This window comes from Syngnathus typhle, linkage group LG14, assembly GCF_033458585.1.
Source record: "Syngnathus typhle isolate RoL2023-S1 ecotype Sweden linkage group LG14, RoL_Styp_1.0, whole genome shotgun sequence".
NCBI classification, from domain to species: Eukaryota; Metazoa; Chordata; class Actinopteri; order Syngnathiformes; family Syngnathidae; genus Syngnathus; species Syngnathus typhle.
Window position 1 is genome coordinate 10,290,626 of NC_083751.1, and position 14,595 is coordinate 10,305,220.

At 43.2% G+C, this 14,595-nt stretch overlaps 1 protein-coding gene and 1 long non-coding RNA gene across 2 annotated transcripts; both read right to left on the reverse strand.

Moving 5' to 3' along the window:
* Positions 1-1,276: 1,276 nt before the first annotated feature.
* Positions 1,277-9,944, reverse strand: cfh (complement factor H). The gene is made up of 21 exons (XM_061297344.1): positions 9,558-9,944; positions 9,254-9,436; positions 8,842-8,947; positions 8,689-8,765; positions 8,432-8,614; positions 8,114-8,296; positions 7,834-8,028; positions 7,563-7,742; positions 7,228-7,392; positions 6,774-6,941; positions 6,549-6,707; positions 6,210-6,398; positions 5,947-6,132; positions 5,692-5,862; positions 3,119-3,224; positions 2,934-3,010; positions 2,546-2,737; positions 2,227-2,415; positions 1,919-2,104; positions 1,666-1,845; positions 1,277-1,586 (listed from the first exon to the last, which is right to left on the reverse strand). Exons 1-21 carry the CDS (start codon positions 9,625-9,627, stop codon positions 1,393-1,395), a joined length of 3,339 nt encoding a protein of 1,112 aa, XP_061153328.1. The 5' UTR covers positions 9,628-9,944; the 3' UTR covers positions 1,277-1,392.
* Positions 9,945-10,793: 849 nt separating this feature from the next.
* Positions 10,794-12,552, reverse strand: LOC133166937 (uncharacterized). The gene is made up of 3 exons (XR_009717878.1): positions 12,423-12,552; positions 12,212-12,309; positions 10,794-11,887 (listed from the first exon to the last, which is right to left on the reverse strand). It is a non-coding gene; the product is annotated as an uncharacterized LOC133166937 (long non-coding RNA).
* Positions 12,553-14,595: the final 2,043 nt, after the last annotated feature.

Genomic DNA, 14,595 nt, shown 5'->3' on the forward strand with positions numbered 1-14,595 from the left:
TGTTCATATGTCAGCTTGCAGCACCAGACGGAGAATTATTTCATTGCTAGCAAACAACACCGCGACACACTGCGGACCGGTGATGATGCATTCTTTGCTAAGTGACATTCATCTGTCGTAGTTTCTCAAAAAATGCTAATGGCAGCTGGGCAGTTCCATGACTCCATCAACGCACCGCTGTCGCATATTCAGTACGCCGTCGTGTCTCGCTCCCAGGACACACCTGAACATGATGGAATCATTGTGGCTCGAGTACAACTGACCAGCACTTGCATATCGAAATGCAATTTTGTGAGAGCGCATGAGTTCTCTGTCCACAATGCAAGGCTCTGCAAGAAAAATATTTAAAACGTCAGCCACATTTGAAGTAGATCCTCTATGTATGGATCTAATGAGTTGAATGCATGGTCAAATTTTGGAGAGCAGCATTTGTTGAAACTTACTGAGGCACTTCATGTCGCCAAGCCATTGTCCATTGCTGCAGGTCTTGTAGGGACTCCCTTCCATCACGTAGAAATTCTGGCAAATGTACTCAACCCTCTCATTGTGTCTGTAAATTAATTTAGTCATGGATGCCGTGTCCCCATCGGCAAGGTAAGGTGGATGCCTACAGTCCAAAGGAGCTAGAAATATAGTTGATCGTTTAGTCATTTTTTTCTTTAAGTACAGTAGATGTTTGCCATCAAGTCATGTCATCGTCATGATTTGCTAGTATGTCAACAAGAGAAACACGAAACTAGCCTACCTTCGGTAGACGAATCTACCATACTCCCCCACAGAAACAGAAACAGGAGCAGCAACATGGTAGACTTTTCTGCATTTGCTCTTTTTCCAAGGAAAGTTTATACAAGCGTGTTACAACACTGTAAACAAAGGGGAGGGTGCGCAACACGAAGGTACACATTTCCCCCCTGTCAAGATCAATAATATGACTTACGGGAACAAATGATTTGGAAATGAAGCCTTTACTTGTTTACTTCTGGAGCATATTTTTCTTTCTTGTTTTTCATGTTATCCAAAAAAAATACATCAATCTTGTTCTTTTTTATTACATATCTCCTCTCTTATATGAATCCATTTGAGGGCTTACCATTCTAACTAACGACCACACCAATCTGTATTATTTTCAGTGAAATTATTTTTTATTGTGACACATGTGGGATCTGTATACATTGGAATTCACGGATAGGTTCTTACAAATGCCGAAGTACACACAAAAAGTAAGAAATATATAATCAGAAATATTCCTCAGGATAGGAAAATTCCCACATAAGAAGCAACAGACAGAAGTGGTTTTTTTTCCCAATTTATTTATTGAAAACAAACAGGCAAGGGAGCGACACACTGCGCACAGTAGATGTTTCTTGACATTGATCCGTCCCAACTTCTCAGCTACTCGCAGGTCGGCAGTTCCATGACTCCATCGATGCACTTCTGTCGCATATTCAGCGCGCCGTTATGTCTTTTTCCAGAAGTACACCTGAACTCGATTTCATTATCATGGGCAGAATACAATTTATTGTCACGGGTGTATCGGAATGCAATGTTGTGCGTGCTCATTAGTTCTCTGTTGACTGTGCAGGGCTCTGGAAGAAAAATATTGTATTCATCAAGTAGTGCACTTGCTATTTTCAAAACAACTAGTTGAAAATCGTAGAGGCTTACTGAGGCATGTGATGTCGCCAAGCCATTGTCCATTGCTGCAGGTCTTCTCGGGCCCCCCTTCCATCACGTAGTAATTCTGGCAAATGTACTCTACCTTCTCATTATGGTTGTAACTCAATTTAGTGGATACTGCCGTATCCCCACCGGGAAGGTGAGGTGGACGCTCACATTGCGAAGGGGCTAGAAGCAGTGGGACAAAAAGAGCTGCTGAGTATTTTGCTGCATCTTTATCTGTGTCAATAATAAACATTACCTCCACATGTTGGAAAGGGATTGCTCCACTGGCCATTGGACAGACATTCCACCTCTGCTTTTCCTTGAAGCAACTGACCACGAAGGGGGCAGTAAAACTTCAATTTTTGTCCCTTTCGTACTTGCGTGTCTGTGAGTTGAGTGGTCAAGCGAACACTGTTGGGGATGTCCGTGAGCTGGCATGGTTCTATTTTCAGGAGAAAAGAAAAATCATTCAATCAGAGCGAAGACTGCCTTGTTGGGCTTCCAAACTATGGCATTGAGTCAAGGTTTACTAACGCCACCGTGAACCTGAGAATCAAAGCATACCAGCACATGTTGGGAAAGGGTTGTTCCATTGCCCGCTCGGTAAGCATTCAATATCTTCAGATCCATCCAAGGTATAATCATCACCGCAGCGAAACATTAACTTATGTCCAATTTCAATTGTTTGAATCCACGGTTGCAACCCGTGAGCCGTAAGCTGAGGGTGTAGCTCTCCGACTTTACAAGCAATGTCTGGGCATAGAAAAAGAGGATCAAAATGAAAAATGTTTCCTCTTGATAGGCCCTTATATAGCAGTTGTAAAAAATAAATGATATGATAGGATCATAAAGTACGAAGTTGCTGTCGGTGTGTCGGTGTTACCTTCACAAGATGGGAACGGCTTATCCCAAACTCCATCTCGACCACATACTACCAGCTGGCTGCCGCTCAGTTGCTTCCCGGGAAGGTCACAGTTAAACGTGAGGAAGCGATCAGGAAGGACGCCCTCTCCATTGTCTGGTAAACCGATGATTGTGATCCCTCTCTGCGCGGGCGGTACCTCACACCTCAAAGCTGGACACACGTAACAAGTTAGTGAGCATACCATGATATTTTTTGTCATTAATCAACAATGTGACCATTGGAGTCCCACAAGAAACAGTAATCGGACCTCTATTGTTTGGGTTCGAGCAAAACAAAATATTTTTTCCAAAATAGAGACTCAATCCACTAAGTCATCAATCATCAACTGCTTATTTTGAAGACTTACGTTCACATATCGGCGCGTGGTTGGTCCATTTGTCCAGCAAACAGGTCCTGGTATCGATCTTACTCACCATTTGATAACTACAAAGAGTTGAGAGAAGAAGTCAATGAAGATTGTGACAAAATATATATAATCACCATTGTTACAACCTCATGAATGCCTTTCTGACTTTATCTTTGTGCACCTACCCCACATTGCAAAAGTATTTGATAGTTGCCCCAAAAACAAAGTCGTCCCCCTGGACAATTTGATAATAGCCATTGGGAATGCTTTCAGGAAGTGGACATGGCTTCACTGCAATGAAGGAAAACACTTTGTAAAACATCAGATGTAAGATTTGCTCTCTTAGAATTATTGATTTAATTGAATGATGTCCCCTCAGTTTGCACCCCATATTTTACAGCAACCATTTTTTAGACTCACAGGAGCAAAGTCCTTGATGGACTGCCGCCCAGCCGTCACGTGTACATTTATACCTGATGGGGAGCCCTGACAGGTAACCAGTCTCGCAAATGAAAAGTATCACATCTTCTTCTTGAAACTCAGTCTTTGTGACCTCTGACATGTAGCCGTGCCGAACCTCTGGCAGCGTCGCACATGCTAACAAACAGCAACACAAGTTAAACTGACAACTTGCTTAACTTGGAAACACAAGCAACTGTCTAACTTGTTTATGTCCTTTTAGTAAGTTCATCAAATACACTTCGCTCATCAGCCACAATATTAGGTAGAGTTGCGCTATCTAATCCAAGAGCTCGATGAAAATATTTTGCTTTTGCAAAGACATTTTTTTTTAAGTCTTCCTTCCTTTTGATCTCATTCATTCATGGAGCAAAATGTAGCCGCCCAAAAATTAGGAACAACACAGTGAATGCGGCTGTAGAGCATTACAACAAGGGACATTGTTGACTTCATCTTGGACAGAGTAAAAGCGTTCGGATCGCATTGTGCAACTGTACCTAATAAAGTGTCTGGTCAAGCAAAGCCAAATAGCTGCAGCGTCACATACAGCAAGATCTTTCCACTAGCTCCACTTTCCTCTAGATCCAAAACATAAAAACAATTAACCTCCCTCAATCTGAACATGCTGCCCAAGAAAAAAAAGCCTATCTTACCATTCTCAGACAAGGACACTCTTACATTGCCCCAAAGTTGTAGAAGCAAAAGTAATAGCTCCAGTCGCATAGTGGCTTGCAGGTAGCAATCAGAGCTGGGGCCAAAACCTTTTGACTAATGTGGAAAGTCCTCAATTGCGAGAGCAGAGAGTCAAAACATGGACTACCCGCCGGGATTGCGGAAAATGGAAGAACCGAACGTGATTCGTTCAAGCACTCTGCACACACTGTCCCCTACCCTGTGTGATTGCTTGCTTGCTTGAGCAACTCTGACATTTCCACTCAAGTTTACCACACAGCAACGCTGGCGCAATCCTAATCAATATCCTGACTGTCTTTGCCTCCACACCAAATGTGTCCTGAGAGACTCACCAACATTGTCAAGAAAGAACAAAATCAGATTTTCACCGGCATAAGGACAGAAACATATCCTCGAGTATGTACAGCATTCCTTTTCACCGACAAATTCTAGAACGTACATTCGTTTGGCATTGAAAAAGCTGCACATATGAAGTGTTTGTATTCATCTGATGACTCCATCTGAGTCCAGTTTTGACTAAGCCTAACCCTGGCATGAGGACAAGAGAGTGCAAAGTCCCTTGCAAAAAGTGCTTGCGTACTAAGCAATACAACAAACTGAACAAACTGTTTATTTACACACCACCCGCTCATATTTCAATACTAACTTTGTCGTTCAGTTATATTGAGGGAAATCTGTACTTTAAGCTTATACTCGGTGCACTGTACAACGTGTACCATAATGGAGATCACGTGGTATTACAATGCAAAGTATTTTGGTTCAGACGTTGGTGTTTTGAAGCCAGGTTTGACTTAAGGTTACTCGATATTTATTGTATTAATTATGGAGGAACACCGTAACACTTGGTAGCGAGAGATGGGAAAATGAAGCTTCATGAACCAATTGAGGTATTTTAAGTGAAACTCTTTTTCTGCACAAGAAACTAGCAAAAATGACAGTTATTCATTCTCAGTTTCTGCCCAGTGGAGGGAAGAGGCCGGAGTAGATTTGTCCCCTGATAGCACAAATCCGTATTTTCCCTCATTTTGTACACATAAATCAACAACCGACAACAGCAAGCGAGCTTGGCTGTCTCTAACGACAGGACAAAATTAAGAGGGCCGTACAGATGTAGACATTAAACTCGTAAAAATGACAGCAATACTTCCATTTCTGACATTTTATTATTAATTGCATCCGAATAGTAAATTACTCAATTTCTTCACCATTCAACATAAGGATCATGGAAATGGTGCGGCGGAACAATCTCCACCCACGTTTTCCTCCCATTGCTGGCCGCCAGCCACCCCAAAACAACACCAAATTGATATTATTGTTATTTCAGCTGTCCTTTGGCCTTTCAGCATCTCTTTTCCTAATTGGAAGCTGTGGAGGAAAGATTGGGTGTTGAGATTCCTTAAATGCAAAATAAAATCTGGCCTGAAGAATCACGAGAGAGCTGTTGATTCTGTATAAATACTACTACATATACACATTTTTGCGCCCACAGGTATCCCAGACACTGCCTCAAGACCTTCACCCATGTGAGAACCCCATATCCGCCATGCTCCATTCGGTTCTTCAAGTGGTGCCTCCCAAACGAAATACTACTTGCCCTTGTCCTTACCTCCACACCGAATGGCTTCGCTCCACTGGCCATCTACGCAGGTCGCCGAGCCGCCACTTTTTTCACTCGGTTGTGTGCAGCGGTACTCTATGACCTCACCGTTGCCGTATTTCTCTTTATTGTCACCGAAGGTCATGATTTGGTCCACAGTTTTGGGCTTGGAGCAGTATGCTAAAAATCCAAGCAAAATAATGTCAAGTTGGAGCTCCAACGATGAAAAGTAGCTGCCTGTTCTTTCTTCACACTTTGACTTACGTGAACACTTGATGTCCCCCATGTCCCACTGGCTGTTTTGACACGTGATTGTGTCCGTTCCTTCCATCATGAAGTTCTCCCGACACTTGAAGGTTACTTTCGAGTCAGACAAGTATTCCCGCTGAAATGCCGTCAAAATGACGGCGTTCTCAACTTTAAGAGGCGGGCTGCAGGTCCCGGCAACAACTGCAGAGCATAAAATAGTCTAAAACAACTCCTTTGTGTAAATGTATCATTAAAAAAGAATTGTGAAGGTGACTCACGAGTGCAGATTGAGTTAAAGGGTAAACCATTGGAATCCCATTTTCCATCCACACACGATAAACGTTCAATCTGACTTTGGTATCCATCCCTGCAAATAATCTGGAGGCTGTCAACTTCTCCATGTCTCTGCATTTCGTGTTTGATTTTGGCATTGGCAATCGCAGGTATCTCCCCGCACTTATTGCTTTCTGCGGAAGAAAGATGTTTCAATGGTGGCTTGAAGAAAAATATACAACATTACTGGCAAGTCTATAAATCAAGCTTGAGATTGCAAACGCTGGGCATCAGATCGGATGCGACAAAACTCCATTCTTGACCTGAGAGGAGTTGACCCTTACCCATGCATTGTTCCAGCCCATACCACAGACCGTCGATGCATTTGGCTTGACCCCACCACCCTTTGGTGGGAAGCTTATAGCCTTCGTTGCACCTGTAGTAGAGCATGTCTTGCGCCGGACGGACGGCAAAGCCGTGGAGCACATCAGGTTGGAGACATGCTGAGAAGAAGACAGTCATCAAATGCAGTCAAAGCACGTTTTTGAGCCACGCCAAGACTTTTCTACCTGAACAGTTCTGAATGCCAGTCCAACCGTCAAAATCACACTCGATGGTGAACCGTCGATCGGCATCATTTGCGCAGGCGTATTGCACACGGTCGCCTCGGTCGTAAAAGACCTTCTGATTGCGGATAATGTTTGCATTGCTGAGCTCCAGTTGTTTGCATTGGTGTCCTGAAAGAAGGCAAAGCGGGAAAACAGTTAAAGGAACTTGGATTGGAAATTCTGCTATGCTAGTACCGAATATAAGATGCACCAGGTAAAGATCGAGAAAATCACGTTTTGTTCTTTTATAAGATGCACTGGACTATGAACCACAAGTGTTTAATGCTTAATTTCCATAGGCAAGAGAATATGCAGAAATTATACAATATTATCAAACTCATGAAAAATCCATAGATAAGCCGCATTGGACTGTAAACCGTTGGGTGCAAAGTAAAAATGCCCCGCCTCCACCTACCTCGACAATACACATTTCCGCGCCAACCATCTGCTGAACAAGTTAGACTAAACGGATCTTGAGAACCTTTGCAGGTAAAATAGGCCGTTTCGTAGTTTCTGTAAATTTGTTTGTGGCCATCAGCAATGTTTGCGCTCCGGATATCGTTGCTGTCACATGTTATTTCTGAGGGCAAAAAAACAAAACAAATGCAATTAGTTTTTGCCCCATTACACGGACTCTTTTATTCCTTTTCTGGGCTAGCTCCCAAAACATCTTTATACGCCATATCGAGTTTGCCTTTCCAAAGACCGAGCTCACATTGAGCGTTCAGTTTTAGCATCTGGATGTGTTACCTTGGCAGGGTGGATTTGGGATCCAGCCATCTCTGGTGCATTTGACTTGTGAGGCACCATCTGTCCTCCTGAATCCAGACCGACAGGTAAAGTCCACAAGAGCGCCCATCCTCAGTCTCTGCCCCCAGTAGACGTTCCATCGCGATACGCTCCTATGCCTTTCATTAGGGCAGGTGACCTCTGAAAGAAAGGGACACCAAATATTGAACAAAAAAGTCACTCGAGAGCCCTGCACCACCGCCATCCTCATTCTTTGGATTTGACGCGGTACCCTGACAAACGGGTCTGATGGTCCACTTCCCATCACTTTTGCATGTGGACACGGCCGAGGTCTGCTTGGGTGTTGAGATCCAGTATTTGTCCTCGCAGGTGACAGTTAGCGTAGCACCAACGGAAAAGATGGTGATTTGCGAGGGTTGGTAGCTGGTTCCTGGGATGGGCGGCAGCGTCACTCTGCATCTGATCACTGCAACGGTGGCCACATGCAAGATTTGTAGACAGCTCACTGCACGGATCCCCATGCAGCTTGAACTTAGCTTGGCCGGTCTCACATTCGCACGCGGGTCTTGGGCTCCACTCGGCTCGGATTCCAGATTTGCTGCAGGTGGAAGGTCTGCCTTCAGCGCGCTTGTAGTTATGATTACATTCATAAGACAAGATCTCGTCTTCTTTGTATTCTTGGACTCTCCCGGTCACAAAACCATTGTCGATCACCGGCACCGTGCATTTGACCACTGAAAGCAAATGAAATGATCTGATGAAATGACGACAGCTGATTCAACACAAGCGACGCTGTGATGCAATAGCGGATCATCACACTGCGGAAACCTTTTTCCAGATCTCCCTCCTGAAAAGGAAGCTTTCCGCACCGTCACATTTTGGAGGAGGGCTGCTCCAATCGCCATTTTCATCACAGGACATCTCGGTGGAACCAATCAAGATTTCATGGCGGTTCTTGCACCCAAATTGAAGCACATTGCCAAAGTTTGCTTCTTCGGGGTCCCCGATCACCTGCACATTGTCTTCCACATTGATGACAGGGCACCGGATTGCTGGAAGAAAGGAAGGAAGGCCTCAGGCGCGTAGCGCTTGGCAACCGCAAAGCTCCTCGGTTGCGAGCCCGTACCTTCGCAGATCGGTATCGTACCGCTCCACCCATCTGTCATACAACGCCGGTTGTCGATCCGGCTCACCATTTGATAACTAAAGCAAGAATAATAGATGACAAATGTTTTCACTGGAGTTAAGGGATTTTTTTTTTTGAGCAAGCGCTTCATACCCTTCGTTGCAAGTGTACTGGACTTGTGAGCCAAAGACAAAATCGTCGCCTTGAACCAAATTAAAGTTTGCATTCATGGATTCTCCGGGGTGACCGCATGATTTTGCTTCATGTGCAAGGAATGGAGAGAGAGAGGGAGAGAGAGAGAGGGAGAGAAAGCAGAAGAGAGAGAGAGAGCTTACTCCATTTTATTTTGTCATGTGGTCACACGAAATAAAATCTGGACCTTGATACATTTCCTTAAGTTGTAGTGTGCCATCGACTTGTCGGTTATAGTCAACTAGACTATACAGCAACATGAAATCATACTCGATCATCTTTGCCCAGCAACAAAATTTGCACGATACAATATAATACAAATATAAAATATAGCAAATATTGGAAATCTTGGAAATGAAAAAATGTGTCTTACGTTGACATTTTATACCCCGAGAGTCCCACGTTCCATCATTGCAGATGAGTCTGAAAAATCCAGTATGGCCAACAGCGCAGCTTACCCTCACTTGCTGCTTATTTTGGTACTTGTCTTCCATACCCGTCGTGTCAAAATTGGCATCAAAAAGGGGACCGTTCCGAAACGCTTCAAGTGTACAATCTGCAAGTCAAAAGTACAAGAAGCCATTTCTAGCTTTTCAGGTCTTGAACAAGCAAAGACGAAAAGAACAAAACACGGTGAAGGACTACAAAAATAAATCTGTATGCTGCTTGAGCCTTACCTTGACATTTCACAAAGGTCAACGTATGCATCCACAATAATAGCGCACAGCTTTGGCTTATCGCCTTCATTTTGTCTTGTCCGCTCTCAACCCCCCGACGCAACTAAAAGCGGAGACTGCAGAACATCAAGTTTAGATGGTGGCAAAGAGGGATTGCGCAATATCTGGACACACGTCTCCCGTTGTCCAGTCTCGTAGTGGGGAAGGAATGTGACCTGTGCACTCATCCACACACGTGCACACACAGGAGAGTACTGTATTTCCCGCACTATTAGGCGCACTTAAAAACTGAAAATTTACTCAAAAAACCACCTTATAATGCAGAGCGCCTAATATATGGATCAATTGATGAATTTGTTGATCCATACTGATCGTACACAGCGCTCTGCCAAAATGTTTACAAGGTCGCATCACTTCCCAGCATTATTGCAACCGTGGTCAGGGGGCGTCACTGAATAGCTGTTGTACCCGCGAGGCTATTTCATTTCAAAATAGGCTGCTCTGTCAATGTTTTCGAGTACGTTTACGGATCAATATCCAACGGCATCATAAATAACCAGCACCAATGTTTAATCAGTCTTTAGTCGGTTCTGATCACTTTTAAGGGAGAGTTTGAGAACCTCAGTTTGTTGCAGTATAGCTTATATTTTATGCGCCTTTTAATCCGGTGCACCCTATATATGAAATAATTTCTAAAATAAAAAAATTCAATGAGGGTGCGCCTTATAATCCAGTGCGCCTTATGGTGCGAAAAATACGGTACCTCAAGTGTTGCCAAATAGAATACGATGCACACTGCTTGTATATGTCACCAGCATTTATGCTACAAACAAAAGTACAAAATGACACGACATGAACCCCACTTGACAGACAAGTAGCTCTTTAACATTTACAATTGAAGTAGTTGGACATGTAGTGAGCAATTTGCCCCATTTTGGAAGTGCTGTTGATTTGTTTTACCTTCTCGGTAATCATTCGCAGAGATCAATAGTGCAAACAAAACAGAGAAAATATTCTCATCAAAGTTCAGAATTCAATGTGTTGCTCATTTACAGAATCTTAACTCATTCACTGCCAGCCCAGTTAAAATAGGTCTTTGACGTCTATAGCCGTCAATGACATAAGTTTGCTTTCATGGCTATTACACACAAAAAATATGAATGTTGGACCAGTTCATTTCGGTGGTTGAGCAATGCGACGTTGAACGTTCTTTCTCAAGGTGACATTTTTGGTACAGCATGTTTGGACTGCATGTGTCACTGAATAAACTAATATTGCCCAAACTATTACTCAGTCCGCCGCTGCTGCCGGAACACGCGAGTCAGTATGTGGGGAAGAAAATGACAAACATGTTTTTTTTTATTGTGCTGGACTTCTTTTCATTCCAAATTAAGATGACCTTCAATGATGACGATCTTTGCAAGGCAGCCATTGAGGTGCTCATACGTTGTACTTTCATTTCTCACTGGATGCTGATATGGACAAATGAGTGCAGCTGAGAGGTCACTGAAAAATAACTGTCAGATTGAAATCGCACGCTTCCTTATCCCTTAGGAGCTTCCGTCCAAGACGCATGCAAAAAATGGAGGCCTACAGACAGTTTACACCAGTGATGGCAATGATAACATTCATCGATGGAGAATGTGTGATGCAGCTACACAACACAAGAGTTTGTGAAAAGAAACCATTTAACCATTTAGCTAACCAAGTGATGAAAGAAGGCAGCATCCAAAATGGATGGATACAACTTTTTTTTTTATATTCACAGGAGTGCATCCTAATGAGAATTAATGTTGGAGGAATGCATCTGCGTTCTGCTTTGGACCCGTCAGCACAGTCTCAATTAAAAGGCCCTTTCATTTTCTCTCAGCTTGGCACAAACATTAACTTTGAGCGGGATGGCGATCAATTGAAGACACTTACAGATTTTTTTAGTCAGTATCACGTGTATGCACGGTTTGCTTTCATGACTAAGAACTTTTTTTGCATGAGCATACACTGCTCATGGAGATTTCTTTCTTGTCTCGGTTCAGCGCGCTTGTAGTTTTGATGACATTCATAAGACAAGTTCTTTGTATTCATGGACTCTCATCACACTGCGGAAACATTTTTCCGGATCTCCCTCCCGAAAATGAACCGACCCGCACCTTCACATTTTGGAGGCGGGCTGCTCCACTCTCCATTTCCATCACAGGACATCTCAGAGGAACCAATCATGAATTCATGGCTGTTCTTGCATCTAAATAGGAGCACATTGCCAAAGTTTGCTTCTTCTGGGACCCCGATCACCTCCACATTGTCTTCCACGTTGATGACGGGGCACCGGATTGCTGGAAAAAAACGACATTTTATTTTGTCAAGTGGTTGCATGAAATAAAATCTGGACCTTGACATTTTTTTTTAAGTTGTAATGTGCCATCGACTAGTCGGTTATAGTCAACTACTATCGACTATACAGCTACATGAAATCATACCGGTAAGGAAATTCACAGGATAGAATATAACCTCATACGCTTGAAGTGGCAAATATTTGAAATCTTTCAAATGGAAATGAAAAAATGGGTCTTACGGTGACATTTTGTACCACGAAACTGCCACACCCCATCATTACAGAGTAGTCCAAAAAATCCAGTGTGGCCAACAGCGCAGCTCACCTTCACTTGCTGCTTATTTTGGTACTTGTCTTCCATACCCGTCGTGTCAAAACTGGCATCGAACAGTGGACTGTTCCGAAATGCTTCAAATGTACAATCTGCAAAATTTAAGTACATGAATCCATTTCTAGCGTTTCAAGGCCTGAACAAGCAAATACCAAAACAAGGTGAATGACTACGAGAATGAATCTGTATGCCGCTTGAGTCTTACCTTGACATTTCACAAAGGTCAAAGTATGCATCCACAATAATAGCGCACAGCTTTGGCCTATCACCTTCATTTTGTCTTCTCAACCGCCCGACGGAACTAAAAGCGGACACTGCACAACATCAAGTTTAGATGGTGGCAAAGAGGGATTGCGCAATATCTGGACACTCGTCTTCCGTTGTCCAGTCTCGCAGTGGGAAAGGAATGTGACCCCTGCACTCATCCACACCTATGTGTACACACAGGTGAGTACCTCAGCGTGTTGCCAAATAGAATATGATGCACACTGCTTGTATATGTCACCAGCATTTATGCTACAAACAAAAGTACAAAATGACATGCCATGAAGCTCAAGAAGCGCCTTGACATCTACAATTGGAGTAGTTGGACATGCAGTGAGCCATTTGCTCCGTTTTGGAAGTGCTGTTGATTTTTCTTTGTTTTACCTTCTCGGTAATCATTCGCCGAGACCAATAGTGTGATACAGAATAGAGAAAATATTCTCATCAAAGTTCACTGATGGAGAATGTGTGATGCAGAATTTGTCAAAAGAAACCATTTTCCTTTCAAGAAAACAATGAGTCACCAACAACAACAGCAAACAATTTCCACAACATACATTCATTCTTGGGCAAGGTTGCTATGATTCCACATTCATCCACTAGAGGGCAGAAGTAATCCTTAAGAAAATAATAGCAAGTCTCAATCAGATTTGAAATAATTGAATCAGCCCCTAATTGGGCATGCTGGACAGGAAAGCATTACTGTTTTTTTTTTAATGGCTTGAAGCTACTTTGGCCAGCTGCAGGGGCGTTTGATTGAATTCTGAGACAAATAAACGGCCCGAGGCAACGTGATGTTGAGTGGTTAGCAGATCTGCCTCAGTCCTGAGGTCGACGCTTTGAACTCGGCGTTTCCTCGTTCTCCTCATGCTCGCCTCGTACTCTGGTGTCCTTCCTCATTTCAAAGACACGCGTGTGAGGTTTTTTGAGGTCTCTGGATGGATGCAAAGTAATTTCATGTTCGCACCGATCATGCATTTTCTGCTTCCTGTGTAGCAGGGATGGGTGTGTAAGTGGCGGCTTGCAGGCTGCATGCGGCCAGCGACCAAACTGTGAATGGTCCTTTTTTTAAATTCTAAAGTGTTGCTCTTATATTTTCTCCATGTACTCTGAAGTACAGACTCCTTATGATTTATTGATATGAGATTTGTGATATCAAGAATGTTCCTTTTTGCCACTCAGCAAATTTAACTAAGCCGTTTTAACAGCAGAGAGGCTCAGCCAAGTGTGGCCTTCTCTATCGATTTGGCAGAATGAAGCCAATGAAGGAAGCGCCGTTGCCCGAGATGGCAGATAGAAGAGCCTGAAATTAGTTTCTTCTGGAGACTGTCTGGTTTGGGTTGAAGTTCTTTTTGGTCTCTTGAGGAAATAAATACTATTGCTTGACAGGATGAAACCAGAGTGGCTCACTAAATTACACACTTGAGGACAAACTCCACATCTGATACAACGACTCAATCGCTAGCACAAGTACAAACCAAACAAATGAATCGAGTTCACTATTTGATCTTTTGTTAACATGATGCTAATATGTGCTCGTATGTGACAAGCTCACAAAGGGGCTGAACTACAGCCACTTAACCTGAATGACAATTTAACTTCAAACATGCATCAAGCAAAAAAAAATCTTTGGCTTTGAGTGACCTCACTTAACTGCACTGTTGGACTTTGTCTGTTGAATCTGAATCTGAAGTTTCTGTTTTGAGATAACAGCAACCAAAACTATGCTATATTGTGACATGAAAATGCAAAATGACACTCGTACTGTAGAAAGGACGCATACGTAGTAAACAACTTGTCAGGATGACATTGCTGCAGGCGTTACCCTCCATTGCCAAAATACGTCCTTGTTATTTCCGGCGTAGCATCAAAATCACATGACAAGTGCCTGGCAGCAGGAGGCGAATTGGCATGCGATCGGCCGACAAAAGCATCATGACAGCTAAAGTGAGAAAAGGGACAAAGGGAAGACAAAAAGGTTGATATCAATCACAGTTTTTCTTATGAGCATTATTACTGGTACGTATGCTTGCACACACACACGCACGCGCACACGCACGCGCGCGCGCACGCACACACACACACACACATAGATACATACATACATACAGACA

What these genes read in the sequence shown, in the direction of transcription:
- cfh (XM_061297344.1), bottom strand. Translation starts at nt 9,627, where the DNA reads ATGAAGGCGATAAGCCAAAGCTGTGCGCTATTATTGTGGATGCATACG. An exon ending in CGAAGCCATTCGGTGTGGAG is followed by an intron (nt 3,225 to 5,691) that starts GTAAGGACAAGG and finishes CCTTCATTGCAG; the next exon opens with TGAAGCCATGTCCACTTCCT. An exon ending in AAATACTTTTGCAATGTGGG is followed by an intron (nt 3,011 to 3,118) that starts GTAGGTGCACAA and finishes AACTCTTTGTAG; the next exon opens with TTATCAAATGGTGAGTAAGA.